Genomic DNA, 23,079 nt, shown 5'->3' on the forward strand with positions numbered 1-23,079 from the left:
AATCTTTAAACACACAGGCGTTATTTTAATGCCCAATATTTTTACCGTGCGGTGAAGTCATGATGCACTGTTTCGAAATATCACATGATATTTATGTTCCCAATATTTCATAAATCAATTAACTCTATAATAAAAATGTAAAAAAAAAAATTATATTGACCATATTGTACACTTTTACAGTCATAGGGAGCAAGCAGTCAAAAACAACATTTAATTATTAATAGGTACATTCAATTTTAAATTTTAATATAAGAGTAAATATTGAAGGACTTAGCCCCCCAAGCTACACCCTATTTGCGCCTATGTATACGAGTAGATAAACTACACTACATTTTGACCTTAAATTATTTAGGATCGGTTTGAGGCGTCAGATGATGAGATTTTGCTCATGTCTAATGAAGAAATAACATCATTCACTTCTCAACTAGACAATGAAATAAAACGCATGAACACTGATGTTATGATTCAATCGCTTGAACTGCAACTTCTAGCTGTAAACATTAAAAGAAACGAAAAAGCAATTGAAGCCCACAAAATATTACCTAATGTGGTATCTAATGTCATAGAATTATTAGATGTTGACCAATTCGGTGATGTTGTTGATTTAGACAGCAAAAGAACAGAGAAATGTGCAATTGTTAAAACATCGATGGGACATGTTAGAAGTTGTTTTAAATATTAATAATTTTATTTTATTGGTTTTTCATTCCTTGTTATTAAAATCTGTTGTGTTTATTCCAGACATACTTCTTACCTAATACTGGTCTGGTAGATCCAGAACAATTAAAACCAGGAGATTTGGTTGGTGTTAACAGAGATACGTGTGTAATATTAGAGAAATTACCTGCTCCTTACGATGCACGTGTTAAAGCAATGGAGGTTGATGAAAGACCTACTGAACAATATGCAGATATCGGCGGCTTAGACAAACAAATTCAAGAGGTAAGTTACCAGTAGGGCTCGGATTTACATGTAAATACATATTTTTATTATGACTTTATAAATTAATTTAGGTAAGTGATAAATTTGATTCAAGCGATTTCCAATACTATATTTTATTTTACATAATTTTCCATAAATACATGTTTTTAAACATTTCTCAATGATTCCATTTTTCCTACATATTTTGACAGTTTGTTAATTTACGATTTGTTATTAATTAAATACTATTGTATCTTTCAATAAAGACAATTCCCTATGTTTCCAAAAGTACATAAACAATTAATACCAATTATTCATCTTAACTTACAGTCGATATAATATGTTCGATAATTGACCTCGATAAACGATATCTCTCTTTTAGTTGGTACAAATCTGTGTTACGACCAAATCGTAGATCATTTAACTTTGACAATTAGAGTACCATGTATAATATATACAATTAATATACAATGGTATAATGGTATCGCATTATTTTCAAGATCAAAATGAATAACGTTAACCTAACTTAGACGTGGTAAAATTTTCAAAACATTTGAGCGAATTTTGTTTTTTTTTTTTAGAATTTCATAAATATTTTTGATAAGTACTTAGTACCTACTAATTTTTATTTTAGATGTACCTTTTTATTTATTTTACTATATAACAAATTATAGATTGTTGATAATGTAATGCTATCCATCAAGCTTCACTCAGAATCGTTTTTGTTAGCAAACGTAAACTGTTGCTCACAGATAGAAATTAAATAACCTTATATTGTATCCCACCTTTCCGACTTTTCACTTAAACCAGTTACTGCACTTATACCCGGTTACTGCACTCAGGCTTTTTTATATTCCATAATTTAAGTTTTTTATCACGTATAAAGTGATTTGTTATTACATATATATTTACATATTTTGGTATTTTTAATACATATAAATCCGAGCCCAAGTTATCAGTTATAAATTCCAGTATATTTTCTTCATTCTAAATCCAAAAATCGTATTATTTTAGCTTAACGAAGCTGTAGTGTTACCTATAACTCGCAAAGAAAAATTCCTTAATCTCGGCATACAACCACCGAAAGGAGTTCTTTTCTATGGCCCTCCTGGTACTGGGAAAACTCTTTTAGCTCGAGCATGTGCTGCTCAAACAAAGTCGACATTTTTAAAGCTTGCTGGTACTCAACTGCTACAAAAGTATGTTGGCGAAGGAGTAAAATTAGTACGAGATGCATTTGCTTTAGCTAAAGAAAAAGCTCCTGCAATTATATTTATTGATGAATTGGATGCTATTGGTACAAAGCGTTTTGACTCTGAAAAGGACGGCGATCGAGAAGTTCAAAGAACAATGTTGGAACTCCTTAATCAATTGGATGGTTTTAGTTCAACAGCTGATATAAAAGTGATTGCAGCTACTAACAGAGTAGATATTTTGGACCCAGCTTTGTTAAGATCTGGTAGATTAGATAGAAAAATTGAGTTTCCATACCCCAACCAAGAATCTCGTGCACGTATAATGCAGATTCATTCAAGGAAAATGAAAACATTTAATATTAACTTTGAAGAACTTTCAAGATCTACTGATGATTTCAATGGGGCGCAATGCAAAGCTGTTTGTGTTGAAGCTGTAAGTTAACTATTACCACCAATTATATTTATAATATATCGTATTTTAAATGTTTGAATAAATCAAACTATTAGAACTTTAAAAGTAACAGAGACAAACAGTTTTCTATACTATGTTCGTATAATTTTATTATATTATATATTTTATGATTAAATCAATTTTTATTGTCGGTTTTCAACAATGGTCAAACTGATTGGAATAACGATCAGTCATATTCGAAAAATTGTTTTACCATAATAATCTTTAGCTAGATATAGTTCATAATAAAGAACTATTGGCATCAGCTATTAGCTTTTAGCTTTTAGTTATTATTGGCATAATTAAGTGACGCTTCCTTGTATACTGCATTTGGTATACGCACTATCCTTACCCATCACTAGCGCTTGAAGTTACTGTTGTATGAAACGATATACGTTCATATTATTTGAATTAATAGTTCATTATGAAATTGAACATCATAATCTATTTCTAATTTCTACTACCATCTTTTATATGTATTTTGTATTTTAAAACTTAATTTTATATTTTATTTCTTTTATTCGTATTAGTTTTTGTTTATTAAAAATATAGGTATAAACATAAAACCATATTAAGAGACTAATAACCATGAGTTATATTAATAATATTTTTTTAAAACTGGACTAAATTTAACTTAATGTTTTTGGGAGACTTGTAAAATGTTCATTATAAAACTAGAAAAGTTACTTTATGTATGTTGATTTACTGTTATAGATGTCTTAAATTTGAATTAAGTCATTGCACATGAATAACAAATTGATCATATTAGACAATTTCTTATGATATTTTATAATTTATTTGTGTAACTTTTCGTTCTATTTGACTATTTAAATAAAAATATTTATTTAATTTTTTAGGGTATGATTGCTCTGAGAAGAGATGCATCAATTGTTACTCATGAAGATTTTATGGATGCTATAATAGAAGTTCAAGGTAAAAAGAAATCCAACCTAAACTATTACTGTTAAAAATTAAGTAAAGTTATTCAATACATATTCATTTACATATTTTACTTTGTATGGTTTTTGCATCAATTATAAAATAAATAAATAATTAAATTATTGCTTTTCCACTGTTCAATATTAATTTTAAAGCAGCTAAGTTATAAAATAAACGGTTTCTCTACTTATTTTGTTTATTAAAATTCATATTTTTATCTAAATTTATGCATAAATTTCTGCTATTTTTAATCTGAATAGTAATTTTTAAATTAAAAGATAAGAAATTAACAATTTAAATAAAATATTTAAAAAATTTTAGTGGTTGGTAGTTTAAAAATAAATTACAAAATTAAAATAATAACCTAATAAATTAAATAATTTGTATTTTATTATTTTAGTGCAAAAATAGTAGATTTATAAGAAATATTATAAATAACTAATTAATAGATAATGTCTAGTGCTATAATTATGAACTCTATATATTTTTACCCTCAGTTCAAAGTTTTTGAATTATATTGGAAAAACCTTATAACTACCCTCTTTGACCAAATCTCATCCTTTTTACGACATGGAAAGGAGGTAAGTCATCATAACAAATTCACCACAAATTATTTTTTCATAACACTTAAAAAATGGAGGGGTCCTGTTCCTGCATAAAAAATAACCTTTTTTTTTATCTCATATAATGAAGGACCACCCTAATACATATTAAAAAAAATGATCAACAAATGTCAAACAGTGATCAAATGAAAATATTTATAAATTTCTTTTTAAATTTTAAAAACCAATGATTTATTATAATATATCTATTAATTTAAACTTTAATTTCCAACTTTTTATTACTGAATATTATAACAACTAAGGTTTAATTTTTTGCACTTAATGAAATATACATTATAGAGAAACATATTGAGTAAGTTTGAAAGTTTATCGTATCCATCATAATATTATGACATTGGTATCTTCATCTACAGAGATTAAGCGATTATGTTTAATTTATTGAAATATGACACGGTACACTACGGCAGCAAGTACTCAGTAAAAACGCCAGATCGTACTAGGTACATCTATACTCTTCGTCAATCGACAATTACCACTATTGTGCATAGAGTGATAAGACTAGGTAAGGTAGTTACAGAGTAGGAAGGTCCGATTAGTATGTCCATTAAACTTATTATAGTTACTATCGGTTATGGCTATTTTGGGTATCGTTATATCGACATAAAATTTTGTTTTGACTTTTGGTTTTACTTTTGGGTATGATAAATTTCCTAGTAGCAGCAAATTGAACCAATATTTAAATGTTCATAAATCACAAGAAAAAAACGGATACTCAAATTAAATACTGTAAAGGTTAAAATATTTTTTTTTTTTATGTTTAAAGATTTTTGTTTATCAAAAACAGATAGGTTTGCTATTTGAAAATCAAAAGTTGATAATGTTCTAGAGAGTGGCAGTTAAAATTATTAAATGAAAATTATAACACAGTGTATAAAACAGTAAAACCTAGAAAGTTTAAAATTTATTTTAAACTTTCTAATACTTAACAAGATATTAGAATTTAACAAGATTTAATTAACTAGTTCATGATAACACAAAATCACTCTGTATGAAAATTTTAGCAGTTATTTAGATTGGCATAACTTAATTTTCAAAATATTTACCAACGTGTGTAACTATATTATTGTGATGTTTTATTAATACCAATACCAAATTATTAAATAAAATGTGCATCATTTGGTTTTTTTTTCTGATATTTTAAATACGATTGGGCCAGATCGAGTGAATTATCTATCACAAGCTTCCATAAAATATTTTTTATCAACAAAACAAAAATCAATATACTTCTATATAGTTACATTATATTTATTTGTACCTACATAAAATTTAATTGTTTATATACCTACCTAATATATAAACGAAAAATTGTCAATTTTCATATTATAATAATTAACTAATTCACTATATCAACACAGTTATAAACTAGTAAATCTTTACTCTACTTTGGTACCTACAAAATATGTGTATTAACGTATTATCACAGATGAATAGAGTCAATTGACCAAATTACCAAATCAAATTAAATACGTACCTACCAAATTAAAATTAAATTTTATCTTGTAAGTACTATACAAAACTACAAAAGTATTATATTATAATAATAGACTATTGACTAATGACTAGAAATTAATCAATGTGAGATCACTGAGATCCAGGGCTGATGCAAGCAAATTTTTATACGTAGGCAAAGATCAAAAATGCCGCCTCTTGTTTTATAATTTTTTCTTACATGTCACCTCTATAACAATTATTATTGTTATGTAACAAAATAATTTTGAGAAAAAAAATCAAAACAATAATTATAAAACATATATAATTATAATAATATATATATACCTAATTATCCAGTTATAAGTAAGTACTAGTTTAGTTTTTTATTTATTTGACTTTGTTTTTCTTATTGTTACTGATTTTAATAATGTTTTTTTCAACTAGAACATTTAATTCAGTCATAATGCCTAAGCATCATAATATATTTAATTATCCAGGTATATCAATTACTGCTTGTTTACCATTACCAAAAAAACCTCCAAAAGCTTCTACCAGCTGACCACCAAGGAGTATGATTAATAGTTTACTATAATTATTTAAATATTTAAAAAAATATAATAAATTCAAAATTGTTAAACGTTTTCTAATTTAGATGTGCCAGTATCACTACCAATTTCAATTGCACCTGTGTCTTGTGGGCCAGACAAATCAGTGAGTTTTTTTTTATTACGTTTACCTACAACATTTTAATAAAAACATAAAATTATTATATTTTTAAATGTTTGACTAAGTGTTTATTATATTTAATTTCTTTTAGGTTACAAATAATAAGGAAACTCAAAACAAACCTACTAAAAGAAATGCTCTAGATCAAATTTCTAATCAGTAATTTTTAAAATAAAATTAATATTATTAATCAATAATATTTTTGAATTAAAAAATTCATGTTAATTTTTTTAAGGACAATATTAAATAACCTAGACTCTCTACTGCTATCCGACCAATGATTGTAAAGATAACAAGACGCTTACAAAAAATGTTATATTAAACTAAGTTATAAATCATCAAATATAGAAAAATTATACAATAGTTTCTAATTCTTCTATAGCTAAATCTATTCCTCCAATATTAATGCTGACAATGCTGTAATCCGATTTGCATAAAAAGTTGCTTCTGTACTTTCTATAAATGAAGAATTACAATCATCAAATTCAGAATTGAATTGTAGCGATAATTTTATGCATTTAGATAAAAATAAGAAAGAGAATGGATTCCACAGGAAGTATTCAAGTATTGCTTCTAGAATAATGAATACCAGTTGCATCAATAATTAAAAATTGGTAATGATGACACTACTGAAAAATACCAGTGATTTTTTAAAATTTATTATGCATGCAGTAACACTTAAAAAATCTGTTTATTAATTATTCATACTATATTGTGTGTAGCTGGATTGCATAGAACAATTGATTTTATTTTAATAATTAACTAAAATTTAAAGATGGGTGCTTTTTATGGACCACTAAATAATGTTTAATCAACAGTCAACACTGATCTATTAAATGTTTTGTGACTGTTATGCAATTCAGCATTATGTTTTAGTAAAAAGGATGGATGTACACTTATTTATTGTATCTTTCTTACTAATATATATATTATATAATAATGAATTTATCTATGATAAAATTTAAGGTAATAATATTATTTTCTTCGTATACAAGTATTGAACAAATTTAGCCGGTCCACATTAAGCACACATTTAAATAAAATGTTGCATATATTTTTTGTTAAAGCTTGCCGATTAGCATAATTTAAAAATTCAACAAAATGCTCAGCATTTACTTGGGCAAATGGTAGCTGTTTGTAGTGCTCAGCCATCTGCTTTATCACTAGTCCCGAACATTTTCGAAGAGTAATCATTATCTTAAGTAAATTTTAAAATTTTTATATTTGTATAATGTTTGTGTAAATAAGTACATGTCATAGCAACTATACTATAATGATTACATTTATAATTATATTATTAATTATTTTTTAACATTGGTCAGTGACCAATTTAAAATATATTTTATATATTTATTATTTTTGACCTAATTATTATGAAAATCTTATTTTCTGATAGATCAATTTGTGTTGAATAATTATGTCTAACTTTTGTCATAGTACTATAGATATTTTATTTTTAATGATTTTTAACATAAATAGATTGTGTCTATATCCAAAATATGGTAAATTTAGCTGGTTATTTTTTGAATATAAGTCTACTTTTCCTTAAGTTTTTACCTGAACTTAATGAAGTTGTATAGGTTAGGTGTTATAGGTATTATTATTATATTTTAAAATATTATTAAATATATTTTTTATATATTAAAAAAATTATAGCAAACTATTATCATACTCCGTGGTGGTCGGTTGGTAGAAGCTTTTGGAGGTTTTTTGGTGATGATGAACAAGCAGTAATTAATATATCTGGTAATTGAATAATATATTTTGAATTATGATGCTTATTATGATTGGATTGAATGTTCTAATTGAAAAAAAAACATTATAAAAATCAGTAACAGTAAGAAAGACAAAGTCAAATAAATAAAAAATCAAACTAGTACTAAAATTGAGTAGAAAATATATTTGATTTCATAATAGTAAATTCGCTTATTGTAAAAATGAAACAATAAAAATTATAATGTATTTAAATTTTAAATATTTTTATTACTACAATCAGTAACAGTAAGAAAGATAAAGTCAAATGAATAAAAAATTAAATGAGTACTTTTATCTGGATAATTATTTATACATTATTATAATTATATTATATGTTTTATAATTATTGTTTTGATTTTTTTTCTCAAAATTATTTTGTTATATTATAACTTAAAAAGGCACAAAAAACGCTCATAATAATGATAATAATAATATATTATAATAATAATAATATAAAAAAAATAATAATAATATATTTTTATTATGTGCGTCATGTGCATCACCGCGCGTGTAAAACTGCTCGTGCGTGTACCAATCCTTAATAGGAGCCCATGTGGCAGAATAACATCGCGGCCCGGAGAGCTCGGCGCTCGGCGGCGACACTCTCGCCAGCACTCATCATCTCTGACTAGGCTCCTGGTACATAAAACTGCCAAATTGCCGTAAAATTAAGGTTAACAGTTAGCCTAACCTAACCAAGAGTTCTCCGTATTTCAACCGAGAATATATTAATATATACATATTTATTTTTATACTCAGATAGATTATTATATTATTATATAATATAATTTTTTCCGGTAACATATATATATTATATAGTTAAAACAATATTTTTTTGTTTTATAATTGTTATGATTTTATATACATAAAATTATGCCATCACAATTCACGGACTAAAGAATAGAGTATGATGATAATAATAATATGATAATAAAGTATATCAAATATGTTAGTGATAACCCGATTCTCCAAACTTCCACGATTATCGTATTGTCAAAATGATAAGTAAAATCAAGTTATAACATCTTCATAAATAAGCACAGACTTCTGTCTGACTGAGTTCTATAATATTATAAATCTGTGCAAGTAAGTATTGCTGTCAGTAGAGTTATTTGGAATCATCGGGGTCAACCCGGAATCAACAAGTCGGCGTTACTCCAACGGTTACCACCGGAGTTTTCTGTAACATCGAACGACGTTGGGTTAGTCGAGTTAACTATAATTGGGTATTCATCGTTTTTGAACGCACTCCCGAACGATCCGGAAAAGTTCTGATCATCAACGACTCGTAAATATTATAATACGTTTACAACGTGCCGGTTGTGCGTCTCGTATCGGTCCGTGAGAAACGCGTCCGTTTTCTGTGTGTCGTACAGAACAGTCCGCCGTCGCCCGTCGCCGTTGCTGTCTATTTGTACCTAGCCGGCCGTTTTTAACGAACTGGTGTACACCACGCCGTTTTCTTTACGACACACTGTCCGTCGTCAAAGAATTCGCATTTCGCGTCGTTGTTGTATAATAATAATAAAATGTATTTCGACGCGTCGCCGCCGTTTATATGAAGTTTGCTTGCCGCCATTCGCTTTGTTAGCCAGTCCGTTCTCTGGGACTACTATTCGTGCTGTCTCGTTGCGATTGCGCTTTTTTTTTATTAAATGTCGGTGTCTACTCGGGTGAATGAGCTAGTCCCATGTGTTTCGACATTACACACCGTCGTGCATTCGCATGCGTCGTGATTCACATGCTCACTTCTTAGTCGCCACAATATCGAGAGTTGCAGATACCCTCATGGACCAGTGGGCCACAGTGGTTGCCATCGTCGTCGAGTTGACCGCCACAGGCCCCGGGGTAGACCAGTGACTAACCTTCACACACATATAGCTCCAGGTCTGTTCTTTTATAATGTTTATTAACTACACGTTTTTAGTCAATAGTTTCATATGAGGATATATTATTAGGTACCTATACCATTAATATTTTTATTTTTACTGCCATTAATATAATATTAAGCTAAGTACACTATTAATTGTTACTATCTACCTAGAGTAAGAGCTTAGCGCAATACTTATTATATTTTACCTACACCGATTTACATACAATCTATCATAGGTAAGTATAAGTATAACATTCTTATTAAGTATAGGTACATTACCGTTTTTTTCCCTGAAATTCTTGTCATATAATGTCCACCACACACTTGTCGTCTACCACATACGTAAACAATTCATAAATGAATACAAATGTAAGATTATAATATATTTAACAATACACAATTATAGTAATAATTCAATAATACACTCAGGGTTTGGCACTTTTCATTTACTTAAGTAATTCGTTTTTGGTAATTAGTAATAGATTACAAAAATGTTGATGTAATTTGTAATTGGTATAAAAAATGATATAGTCAGGGTTGGGCACTTTTTTCACATTTATTAAATTATTAATTAATAATTATGACACATTTCAAAGATCGAAAGACATGATGAAATATACTAACTTTTTTGAGACAATAAATCAATAATATGATTATTATAAATATTTACCAACATTGCTTTTTCAACTAATATTAACATAAACACTTATTAAGTAGTTTCATTAATAAGTTTACTTACTAACCTATTTTTTATGTACTTTGAGATTGTTCACATGTGATTTGTGTAACAGGAAAACACTTATAGGTAATAAGTAACTGTTTATACTTGATAAGTATTAGGTATTATATAAATTATATCTTATCAATAACTTGTAACAAAACAGTATACAATTTCTACAACTATTACATGATATTTGACTTATTTTCTCAGTTACCTTCAAAATCATCCTTGTGATTTGCAAGCTTCCAATCCATTATTTCACACCTCATTTCATACTCATTTCAGACTTTCAATCAACATTTTTAAAATTCCCAGTTATTTGAGAAACTTACCAATTTTTTATGAACTTGATTATTATAAACATCATCTTCAGTTTTCTAAATGGTAAATTTCAATATTTTTTTGGATAGTTATGAAAGGTTTGTGTGATAATTTTTTTTATATGCTAAAACTTGTATAGGTAACAAAAGTGCTAAATCTATCAACAATGCATCATTATTGGAAAATATATATAGTCAAAATGGTATTAAATCTTAGGTTATTTCATAATAGCAAATTTACTAATTTTTTTGTCTTTATTCAGACATCCAGAATGAATTTTTGGCTATTAATTATTTAAAAAAATGCTACAATGAGATATGAATGCATTGAATCTGTTAAATTTTTATATTTAACAAAAATGTACTCAAGAGCAGTTTGTTGTAAATACCACCGAGTTTTACCAATTAATTGTATTGTTTTAGATTTTTCCTTGCAAATTCTTGTAATTTATTTCAAATTGTATAAAATTGTATATCCATTCTCGAATAAAATTCTTTAAATAAGTGGGCACATTTGCTAAGTAATACTCATAATAAATAATAATGTAACTAAAAGAAAATAATTAAGTATATAATAATATATTATTTTTACTAGATAGCATTTCACCGATCTCGGACTATTTTAAATTGTTTGAATTTTTGTTCTGCTAATTTTCAGCAACATTGTGGAGTATTACTGTGACCAGATGATATAGTACAACTTATGTAAATCAGAAGCTTTCCACAATCATCAGCATAAATATAATAGTTATTTCCCTTTGTAATTTTCAAATACCTAGGATTTAATTGTAAATAGTGTTTTTAATAGTGTTTCTCAAAAGGCATAATAATGTTTACTTTATAAAACATATGATTTATTTGTCATTAAATAATCTTTGTTGTGTTAATGCATAGTATTCAATAGCCCAAGTTGATCATATTTGGGGTAGAAAGGTCAATCATTGTGCTTTGTGCTAATTATTTTAATGCTTATCATTTCCATACACCAATGCCACGAGGTTTTGTGTATCAGTACAGCATTAATATTCAACTAGATAATTGTCCATGAATGGTTAATCATGAAATTATTAATATTATAATTTCTGCATATAATAAAGATTTTGGTAGCGTTCAACCTAATTATGATAGCTGAAACAAAATGTATGTAAGAGATCCACTACCTTTGAAAAAGATAAAATAAAATTAGAAGTATGTTTTCTTTTAAATCATATTGTTATTAAATTTTATTAATTTTTATTCCAGGTTACATTCCCTGATGAAGGTAATGATAGAATATTTTGTGTTAGTGTTAAATGGTTAGCCATAGTATTAAAATGCCAAATAAGATATATACTGGTTGGTTCATCTCATTTTATTAATTATTAATAATTTTTGTATATGATTATATTAATTTCTAATATCATTTTTTTATAGAGTTGTTTTGTAGAATGAGACATCCTCAACTAACAACTTGCACACCTTTGTATCAAACATATTTTTTTTCTTCTGGAATGAATGAACCTTTGTCATTTGGTAGTACACTTTCTGTTATGCTATAAACCAATCTGTTTCTATTGCATTAATTGAATCAATGCATACTCTTCTCAGACGATATATGCCTACTGTACATCTCTAACAACACATACAAGAAAGTATTACTTAGTTATATGTTAAGGTATGTAGCATATAAAATTTTCTTCAATTAAATTGTATTAATTTTAGAGAGTTCCTAATTAGGTTTTAAATCCCATAGAATAATATTATATTGTGATGGAGTTACCAAAAAAACAGTTTCCCCATCATGTATGTTTAATTTTAAATATATAAATAATTAGGTTATTTTTGTATTTTTTTTTTTAAAGATATTGGATTAAGTGTATTATATAGTTCTTTAACCAAACATTGTAACAACCTGGTGAATAATATTTTGGAATTATTTTATTGTTAATATTATTAATTATTTTGTTTTTATTTCTTTTTAGAGCATATTACATCCAATCTTTAGTTTAATGCTTAAATTTCGACTCATAATTATATTTTTCCAAAAAGGTATTTAGCCCACTTTCTTTTTCTACAGAAAAAAATTTGATTGTATTAAATATTTCTTTAAAAAGAGATAAATAAAAAAAAAATTGTCAATTAGGGGGTAGATATCCAAAATATTCAATTCATAAAATGACATTTTCTCACTTTTCTCTTTTATAGTTGTAGACATATATTCTAAATTAATTTAATTTTAAACTTTAAACTTAAAAAAAATAATTTATATATGTATATAATAATATATTTTTTAGAATATATTTGTGTTTTAAATTTTAAAACACTGGACTTTGAAACTTAACCATTCAACTATAGAATATCATTAGGCATAACTGAATAATTGTGATCTAACATTATATTACTATATTTTTATCAGGATCACATTGTAAATTCTTAAATTGAATAATTAATTTAAACAAAATACTGTATTTTAATAACAAAATAATAATAATAGTTATTAATTTATTAACTGCATCAGGTCAAGGGCATAACAGAGGAACCTAAACAATATTTTTTATAACTCTTGAAGCATACTGCATACGTCTTAAATGTTATGTATATCATCTACAATATTATCCACTTAATCAACTATATGATTTTTTGGAGGGGGGAGATTTATTCTATCTGAAAATGTTTTTTACTGAATATTGTTGGGCATAATATTTTATTCTTCATTAACTAAAAAACTGGTTAAAACAAAATAATATATTATTATTGTATTTAACAATGACTTGGTATGCTTTATTTATTTTGTTATAGATTAAAAGTTTCAATGTTTGATTTTAAATTTTGGCGGGATTTTGGATCTTAACAATACAATAATAAAATGAACCTCCTGTGCTGTTGAATAATAATTTAACTAAATCCACTGAGATAGATAAGAATATACTGGAGCGCGGACTTGACTATGTTTGTATGTTGAGAAAAACAAGCTGTCTCAACTGCCGCTACTCCCACCACCGTATGGCATGAAATTGAACTTCCATACAAATAACATTGAAAAACTACACATTTTAACTTAACATAACTCTGGAATAAATGGTCGTATTGCGTTAACTTAGGTACAAGGACGAGTCAGATTTTATCTTCCAAAACTGTGATTAAGAACAAGGCCTATTGTTTTTGGTTATAGGTACCGTGGTAGTTGTACAACCAGTTACCTAACCTAACCTGTGCGTTGGCTATTATCTTTCTATTTTACAAATTGACGTCGATCGAGCTACTCTGACCAACGAATGGGAAAAGAAGTCTAGTTTTGTATCACTGGTTATCGGTTTTGGGTCAACTATAAACGCATCATAGCGTAGTCCTTTACGGTTTTTTATTCCGCCATTATCATTCTTTTAGTATTCAGCATCAGTTATTTTGTTGTATCGTTTTGTTTCCATTATCAAATCGTTTCAATTTTTGTTGTCATTAACGCCCAACGTTAAAGCTCGTTACTGCTTGTTATAATCGGAACAAGCCATGTATCCAACTGGCCAACGTAAGTATCCTAAGGCACAGCCCGTGCGTAGTGCGTACCATTCACAAGTAAACGTAATTTTTACGGTTACACTTATAGTTTTGTTTACGAGTAAATACGGCTATACAGACAATGATCTTTATTTCCTAAATAATACCGTGGTAACGTGACTGCTATTGAGTCGTGAGAAGAAGGGAGGTGGTTCGCAATCTCTGATTTTGGATTCCGCACGGTGTCTCTTCTCTCAGGGTTTTATCATTTTGGGTTGGTTTAAAAAAAAAAAATTATTTATGCGGTGATAAATAACTCGATCCACAAGCTATTCAGTGTCGTCACCGCTCACAATCTCAGGCTATTTGAAATCTTTTCTTTCCATTGAAATAGTTAAAAATAACATTTCAATAGGTTTATTTCAAAATCACGGTTTCTTATTCTCTCTAGCCACACCAGACCACTAGTAAGTGATGCAAAGTTAAGACATGTATTGTACAAATATTCTGATCTGAAAATTAACGATTTCAATTTCCTTAAAAAAATTGTTTAATATAAAATATTGTATTTTATACAATTTAGTAGGTATTGAATGTAATTTATGTTAAATAAAATATATTGTCTGTTGTATTTTGTTAAAATATTATGTCAGGGGTCGGTAATAGGCGGAGAGGAAATAACTGGACCGTCAAAATTATTTTTCTTCAATTTTGGTTTTCCGCACATTTTAGATACTGGCCATAAAATTAGCTACCATGTTTGGCTTTACTTACATTATATGCGAAACTTCATTCTCCAAAATTACGTTTTTAAAAAATAAATATCGTTTCAAAATTAACTAATCTCCACCTTTAAAACACAGTGGATTAGTTGTTCTCCATTAGTAAATTTTCAAAAACTGGTTCAAGATAAGAAATGTAATTTTTCACATTAAACTTTTAAGAATAAAATTGTACTATTATTAGTATATGAATATATAATGACCTACCTTATAAATAATTGTATAATTTTCTTTAAACTGTGTTTTTAATACAAAAACATTCATTAATTATAAACTTGTGTTAAAATATTTTTTTGACCCTTGAACATTTTTTTTTCAAATTATCTGGATTACCATATAGATTAATTGCCGACCTCTGTACTAGGTAGTAGAAATAATTTAAAGAATGTGTTTTTATTAAGTATGTAATGTTCAATGTATATTGTAGTTTAAAGCAGTCCTTACAATAATTTTTTTCTTTGTCACTCAAAGTAGTATGTTGGTATCAGATACTGCATCATGGATTAGTAGAAGATAAAGAGATGTACAATGATCTTATTATAATTACAAATAATTAATGTTTTATATTGTTGTATGTCTTATGATGTGACGATTCAAATAAGATTATATCTTTTGATCTATCTATATAATTGTGTTTAAGTCAACTTCCTTTTTGCTATATATTACTGTCCAGTTTAGGTTAATTTTTTGTCTCATTTAATACAAGATAGAAAATCTACTTTTGTCTATAAACTTAAATGATAATGAAATATACAATTAAAAAATACTGTTTGTTTGAGGTTGGACATAGCGATATGAACTATATTTTATTCTTTAAGTTCACTTACCAATACTACGTAAAAAAGATAATAAATATCAAAATTTCTAAAGCAAATAGTTAATATTATTATGATTCTTATTTTTATTCATCTGTATTGGTATTTAGTATTACAAGTAACTAGTAAGATTTTATAGATTACCACCAGTCTACTGCCATACTTTAATATAGAACTATTAAATAATATTTCAAATGTGACTAAGATAAACACGAACAAATTTAAAAAATTTCTCTGTCCATATTACGTAGTATGGGTTTTATATTACATAATATAGTTTTTGTAGAGACTTACAAACCATTGTAATTTATTATTAATTATAAAACTATCAGTAAAATGTATCAATAATTGTCATGATTAATTAAGAAAAAAATTAATCTCAGATCATTCAATTCATAGAATAAAATACAATTATATGATTCTTCCTTCAATTGTAAATATTTTAAATATGACATTAAATCTAGTCATTAAATAGTCTACTTATAAAGGTACTTAAATAATTGATTTAACCAAATGGGCAGCTCTTAATTATTTTTACAAAGTTTATTACTGTTCCTAGTTAAATTTAACTTACTACAAATTTTTCCTTACAAAAATGTTTGTGTAATATTGGTGTTAGTAGTTTATATACAAGTATACACTAGCTTTAGACTAGTCAATGTGAATATATGGTCTGGTTTACAGCTCAATTATCCATTGTTACAGTTGAAAGTAAACTTAAATATATGATATATAAGGGTGTAAGACTGGTCTTAGTACTGTTATTACCAAGAGTTAGATATTATGTATATTAAATTATGAAACATCCTACCTATTGAAGGATATTGAAAGAAAATCATTTAATTTTTTCAATTATATTGAATTAATATAAATATAATTTAACTTCTATTGACAGTATAGAATTAATTCAATAACCTGATTAAATAAAAATGTATTATTAAAATTAGGTTTTATTTTGATGAAACTTGTACCTACCAATTTAGAATTATTATATTGACAGATACTAACATTAGATGCAATTGTTTTATTCTATATGATATCAGTATAATAAGCTACTAACAGTAAAATAAGTACATGAAGGTCGATGTAGTATCTTGATGTTGTTATTATATGAATATATGTTATATTTATTATAAATAAATAATTGTTTTAGCTTCTGCACCACCTGTTTTGGCCCCAGTGACAGTTAGTTTAACCAGTAAAATGGACGTTCTTCAACCTGCTCAAACTGCTTCAACTCCTGCTTTACAACCACAATTAGTCGATGTACCAGGTAAAATTGCATGATGATAATTAAAAATGTTTACAGTAAGTTTTTAAGTAAAAATATATCATGAAGTGTGCCTATGTCTTTTGAGTAGCTTAAGCATCTAACACGACTAATTTAGACCCCTTTTCACTTCTTATATAAAGCATCTATGGGAAACTGATTTTTCCATAACTATTAATGTTATTTATTTACAAATAATGACTCGCTTATGAAAATAAAATAGTTCTAATAAGAAGGCCTCTTACACTAATATACCATATTTACAAATACTTAATAGTCATTTTATCTATATTCCTAGACACTTTAATAAATATAGTTGTACCATATTCTTTTAAACCACAACTTATAATTAGCATTAAAAGAGTTACAATAGGTATTGTAAAATTACTATTTTCCAAAACTTTCATTAATGCTCAATATGAGTTACCTATTTATAGTTTATTTATAGTTATCCTACCTGTTGATGAACCTATTAATTTTTTTCAGTTATACTGCATTATAACTATATTTTTTAAAACTTTTATTAACAGTATAGAATTAATTAAATTATCTGATTAAATAAAAATGTGTTACTAAAATTAAGTTTTATATGATGATGATACTTCTACCTTCAAATTTAGAATTATTTTATTGAACGATACCTAATATTTTATGTAGGTAACTGTTTTATATCAATTATATCAGTATAAGAATTATCTCTTGACAGTAAAATTAGTATATGCAATTTGAGTTGGTACCTTGATGTTTAATTTGTATCATTATAGGTTATATTTATTTATTTTTACTAAGCAGTTTGGGAAACTGATTATTCCATAATAAGATTTAATTGTAAATAGTGCTTTTGATAGTATTTCTATAAAAACATAGTAATGTAAGCTTTATAAAATGAATGATCTATTTGTTATTAAATAATTTTTGTTGTATTAATTTAGTATTCAATAGGCCAAGTCGACCAAATTTGGGACTGAAAGGCCGTCCAATTATACTTCGTGCTAATCATTTTCATATATCAATGCCACGAGGTTTTGTGCATCATTATAACATCTATATTCAACCAGATAATTGTCCACGAATGGTTAATCATGAAATTATTTGTGCTATGGTTTCTGCATACAGTCAAGTTTTTGATAGTGTTAGGCCTGTTTATGATGGCCGAAATAACTTTTTTACAAAAGATCCACTACCTATTGGAAAGGATAAAGTAGAATTAGAAGTAAGTTTTTTTCTTTTAAATCATATTATAATAAAAAAAATTGTATTAATTTTTATTCCAGGTAACGTTGCCTGGTGGATCTAAAGATAGAATATTCTGTGTTTATATTAAATGGTTATCTCAAATATCATTATTTGCTTTGGAAGAAGCATTAGAAGGCCGTACAAGACAAATACCATATGATACAATTTTTGTTAGTTCATCTTATTCTATTAATTAATGATTAACATTTATTATTTATTTTAATTCCTAATTTTATTTTTTATAGGCATTAGATGTAATTATTAGATATTTTCCATTAATGACTTATACACCAGTGGGTAGATCGTTTTTTTTTCCTCCAGAAGGAAATTATCATTCATTAAGTGGTGGTAGAGAAATTTGGCATGGTTTTCATCAATCTGTCAAGCCATCTAAATGGAAACTGATGCTTAATATTGATGGTAATTTATTAAAATAAAAGCAATAAAAATTAAATAATTTTATGTATTACATATATTTTATACTGTTAGTTACAGCAACAGCCTTTCACAAAGCTCAATCCATGATAGAATTCATGTGTGAATTATTGAATATTCAGAATATTAGGAATCAACGTAAAACATTATCAGATGCACAAATATTAAAATTTGCTAAAGAAATTAAAGGTTTTAAAATAGAAGTTACACATTGTGGTAAAATGCGAAGAAAATATAAAGTTTGTAATGTTACTAGCAAATCAGCTAAAACGCTAACGTAAGCAATTCATTTTAGATTATATTTACATTTTTATACATTTATTGAAACAATTTTCAGTTTTCCATTGCAATTAGAAAATGGTCAGACGGTAGCATGTACTGTAGCTAAGTATTTCTTGGACAAATACAAGATAAAACTACGTTATTCATATTTACCATGTCTTCATGTTGGACAGGAACATGGACACATATATCTACCTATTGAGGTTCGTGCATTTGGATGATTAATATTTTATGAATACATCTTAACAGTGTATTGCTTTTAATGGATAATTCAGCTACCTATCAAACTATAATTATTCTGTTTTATAATTTTTAACTTGTGTTTTTTTTTTCTTAAGTGACTTTTAAGTAGTAACTAATGTTAACTTCTTCTATTAGATCTGTAATTTAATTGCGGGTCAACCTGTTAAAAATTTAAATGAAATTGAAACATCATCCATGATTGAGACAACTATAATCAATGCTCCTGACCGTGAGCAAGAGATTAATTCCTTAATTCGTCAAGCTAATTTGAATAATGGTTTATATTTACAAGAATTTGGTCTCACTATATCAAACAACATGATGGAAGTACGTGGTCGAATTTTACCACCACCAAAATTACAATATGGTAGAACTTTACCTGATCAGGTAAAAATATATATTTTAACTATGTATAACTTTTGTTACTCTGATCATTTTGATAAGAAACCCTTCCTAACAAATATTTAATAAAACGGTTTTTGTTTAATTTAGTAAATTATATTTATTATAGAAAGAATTTCATGTTCAACAAATATTGCCCCAACAGGGATTTTGGGATATGAGAGGCAAACAGTTCTTTACAGGTGTTGAAATTCGTATTTGGGCATTAGTTTGTTTTGTATCCCAAAATACTATTTGTGAAAATGAATTAAAGTAACTAAAAATTATCTTATTATTATTATAGCTTAGGAACTGAAGTATTTAATATTTTACTATTTTATCATAACAGTATCAAAAATTCCTTTTAGTTTTGCTTATTAATTTTTTTATGTTTATTATTAATTTTATAGGAATTTTATAACACAACTTCAAACGATTAGTAATGAAGCTGGTATGCCTTTAGTTGGTGAACCATGTTATTGTAAGTATAGTATATATATATTACATATGACAAATATAATTTTATTTAGACTAAGTTTGATTTTTTTTTTTAACAGGCAAATATGCAAAAGGGATTGATTCAGTAGAACCTATGTTCAATTATTTAAAATCAACATTCACTGGATTGCAACTCTTAATTATTGTTTTACCAGGAAAAACTCGAGTATATGGTATTATAATTTTATTTTATTTACATTTTTTAATGCATTCAACTGACTTTTTGAAAATAAAACATTTTTTTTTTATGAATTGTTAATATTAGCTGAAGTCAAAAGAGTTGGAGACAATGTCTTAGGAATAGCTACACAATGTGTTCAAGCAAAAAATGTTACTAGTCCATCTTTTCAAGTATTTTCTAACTTATGTTTAAAGATAAATGCGAAATTAGGTGGTATCAATAGCATTCTAGTACCAAGTATCAGATCTAAAGTACATAAACTTATAATAAAACACCAGTTTTTGTTTTATTTATTTATTAATAGTTTATTACAAGTTTATAAATATCTTCCAGGTATTTAATGAACCTCTGTTATTTTTGGGTGCAAGTATATTTCACCCATCTGTATATGACATTAACAATCAATCAATTGCTGCAGTAGTAGGATCTATGGATGCTCATCCCAGTCGTTACACTTCTACTGTACTTCTTCAACAATACAGACAAGAAAATATTCAAGAACTTAGTTCTATGGTCAAGTGTGTAGTATATATAATTTTCTTTAACAAAATTGTATTAATTTTAATTTTTTTTTTAGAGATCTCCTAATAATGTTTTACAAGAGTACTGGTGGTTTTAAACCACATCGAGTAATATTATATCGCGATGGAGTTACCGAAAAACAGTTTTCTCGTGTATGTTAACTTTTAAATTTATATATAATATTAAGGTTGTATTTGTAATTTATTTTTTTAAAGATATTGGATTAATTATTATATTTTGGTTTTATTCAAGTAGATTCACAACATAAGTTTGATATTCAATGAAAAATAACTAAATTTTATTCTTCAAAGTAATTTTAACATAATATCCATGTATGTATATTAAAGTGTAAGCAACATAATAAATTAATCACACACTTGAAAAATATCATCATGAGCTTTAATTATGTTTCATTTTTGTATCAATATTTATAAAATATTAATATTAATATTAATAACATATTCATAAAATGTTGCATTCTTTATTTTTGTTATTTATTTTTTAATGTGTTTTATTATATTAACCATTTTTCTATTGATAGGTCTTACAATATGAACTTGCAGCTATTCGAGAGGCATGTTTAAAATTAGAAGTGGATTACAAACCCGGTATCACTTATATTATTGTTCAAAAACAGCATCACACTAGGTTTGTATTTTTAGTACTTTAAGTCTATATTATTACTAAATTATTTCTTTTTATTGTTTTAGATTATTCTGTGCTGATAAAAAGGAACAATTTGGAAAATCTGGTAATATTCCTGCTGGTACAATAGTTGATGTTGGAATAACACATCCTACAGAATTTGATTTTTACTTATGTAGTCATCAAGTAGTTCAAGTAAAAATTTATAATGGTTGTTTTTACTTTTATAAATAGAGTTGTATAATAAAAATAAATGTTAACAGGGAACAAGCCGGCCAAGCCATTATTATGTTTTATGGGATGACAACAATTTTGAATCGGATGAATTACAAAACTTAACATACCAATTGTGTTATACTTATGTCAGATGTACACGTTCTGTATCTATACCTGCTCCTCTCTATTATGCTCACCTAGTTACATTAAGGGCTAGATATCACTTGGCCAAAAAAGAAGACTGGTAACATTATTGAATTTATTTACTTTATTACTACGTTTCTATTGGAGTTGTAAGAAGAGAATGTTCTTTAACAGAAATTATTTTAATGCCAAGAGTTGGGATAAGAATAGTATTGAAAATGTTGTATGGAATTATATGACTGAGTGGTTTTGAACAAATATATTATATTCGTTTTTATTTTTGTTCAAATAACTGTCTTTAGGAACAATAAAAATAATGAGTATCTTTTAAGCAATTTAAAAATACTAAAAATGCATAGGCACCTTTTTTTATGATACCATATTTTTGGCAAAAACCAACTGAACCAAACTAATACTAAAATCATAGTATAATAGTATAAGTATAACATAACACTAACTATTCAGATAACCTGATATCCTGACACTGTTTATAATAAAGTTTATTTTATTCTTAATTTTTATTTAAATTAAGAACTTTGGTTTAAATTTATTGTTCAATTCATACATATAATAATGAATAATAAATCTTATTGTTTTTCAGTTTTAAAAAACCACATAAATCTGGTTGTGGTGAAGATCAAACATTAAGCGTAGTAGAACACAATATACAAGTTCATGCTGAATCAAAGAAAGTCATGTACTTTGCTTAAAATACCACAGTTAAAATAAAAAAAGTATTGTACACCTAAATTATTATACTATTTATCTCATTGTTTTTAAATGTAATTTTAGACTAAAAATATTATTTTTATTTATTAGTAAATGATTGTAACATTCATTCAATCTCCATTGACCTGATTTTAATTTTTTAATTAAAATTATTACAATTATATGATTAGTTTTTTTAATTGGATAATTTCCATTTCTTATTGATTTAAGTTCATGTTAATTGTAGTTCTCAATCAAATTAGAAACATAGTACCAGTTATTGTTTATAAA

At 26.5% G+C, this 23,079-nt stretch overlaps 2 protein-coding genes across 2 annotated transcripts; both read left to right on the forward strand.

The window, feature by feature from the left end:
• Positions 1–367: 367 nt before the first annotated feature.
• LOC114128970 (26S proteasome regulatory subunit 6A-A-like) lies at positions 368–3,536 on the forward strand. The gene is made up of 4 exons (XM_027993587.2): positions 368–658; positions 742–942; positions 1,936–2,550; positions 3,426–3,536. The coding sequence occupies exons 1-4, from the start codon at positions 389–391 to the stop codon at positions 3,534–3,536; spliced, it is 1,197 nt and encodes a 398-aa protein (XP_027849388.2). The 5' UTR covers positions 368–388.
• A 10,225-nt stretch (positions 3,537–13,761) lies between these two features.
• LOC114128977 (protein argonaute-2) lies at positions 13,762–22,818 on the forward strand. The gene is made up of 18 exons (XM_050206863.1): positions 13,762–14,461; positions 17,181–17,300; positions 18,230–18,510; positions 18,572–18,703; positions 18,779–18,953; positions 19,023–19,245; positions 19,306–19,453; positions 19,629–19,880; positions 20,005–20,147; positions 20,285–20,355; positions 20,432–20,545; positions 20,638–20,804; positions 20,887–21,071; positions 21,131–21,227; positions 21,617–21,723; positions 21,786–21,915; positions 21,984–22,180; positions 22,682–22,818. The coding sequence occupies exons 1-18, from the start codon at positions 14,443–14,445 to the stop codon at positions 22,788–22,790; spliced, it is 2,670 nt and encodes an 889-aa protein (XP_050062820.1). The 5' UTR covers positions 13,762–14,442; the 3' UTR covers positions 22,791–22,818.
• The last annotated feature ends 261 nt before the right edge of the window (positions 22,819–23,079 follow it).

Source organism: Aphis gossypii, chromosome X, assembly GCF_020184175.1.
Source record: "Aphis gossypii isolate Hap1 chromosome X, ASM2018417v2, whole genome shotgun sequence".
Lineage (NCBI taxonomy): Eukaryota > Metazoa > Arthropoda > Insecta > Hemiptera > Aphididae > Aphis > Aphis gossypii.

What these genes read in the sequence shown, in the direction of transcription:
- LOC114128970 (XM_027993587.2), top strand. Translation starts at nt 389, where the DNA reads ATGTCTAATGAAGAAATAACATCATTCACTTCTCAACTAGACAATGAA. An exon ending in TTAAAACATCGATGGGACAT is followed by an intron (nt 659 to 741) that starts GTTAGAAGTTGT and finishes TGTTTATTCCAG; the next exon opens with ACATACTTCTTACCTAATAC. An exon ending in TAGACAAACAAATTCAAGAG is followed by an intron (nt 943 to 1,935) that starts GTAAGTTACCAG and finishes GTATTATTTTAG; the next exon opens with CTTAACGAAGCTGTAGTGTT.
- LOC114128977 (XM_050206863.1), top strand. An exon ending in GTAGAACTTTACCTGATCAG is followed by an intron (nt 19,881 to 20,004) that starts GTAAAAATATAT and finishes TATTTATTATAG; the next exon opens with AAAGAATTTCATGTTCAACA. An exon ending in ATTTGTGAAAATGAATTAAA is followed by an intron (nt 20,148 to 20,284) that starts GTAACTAAAAAT and finishes TTAATTTTATAG; the next exon opens with GAATTTTATAACACAACTTC.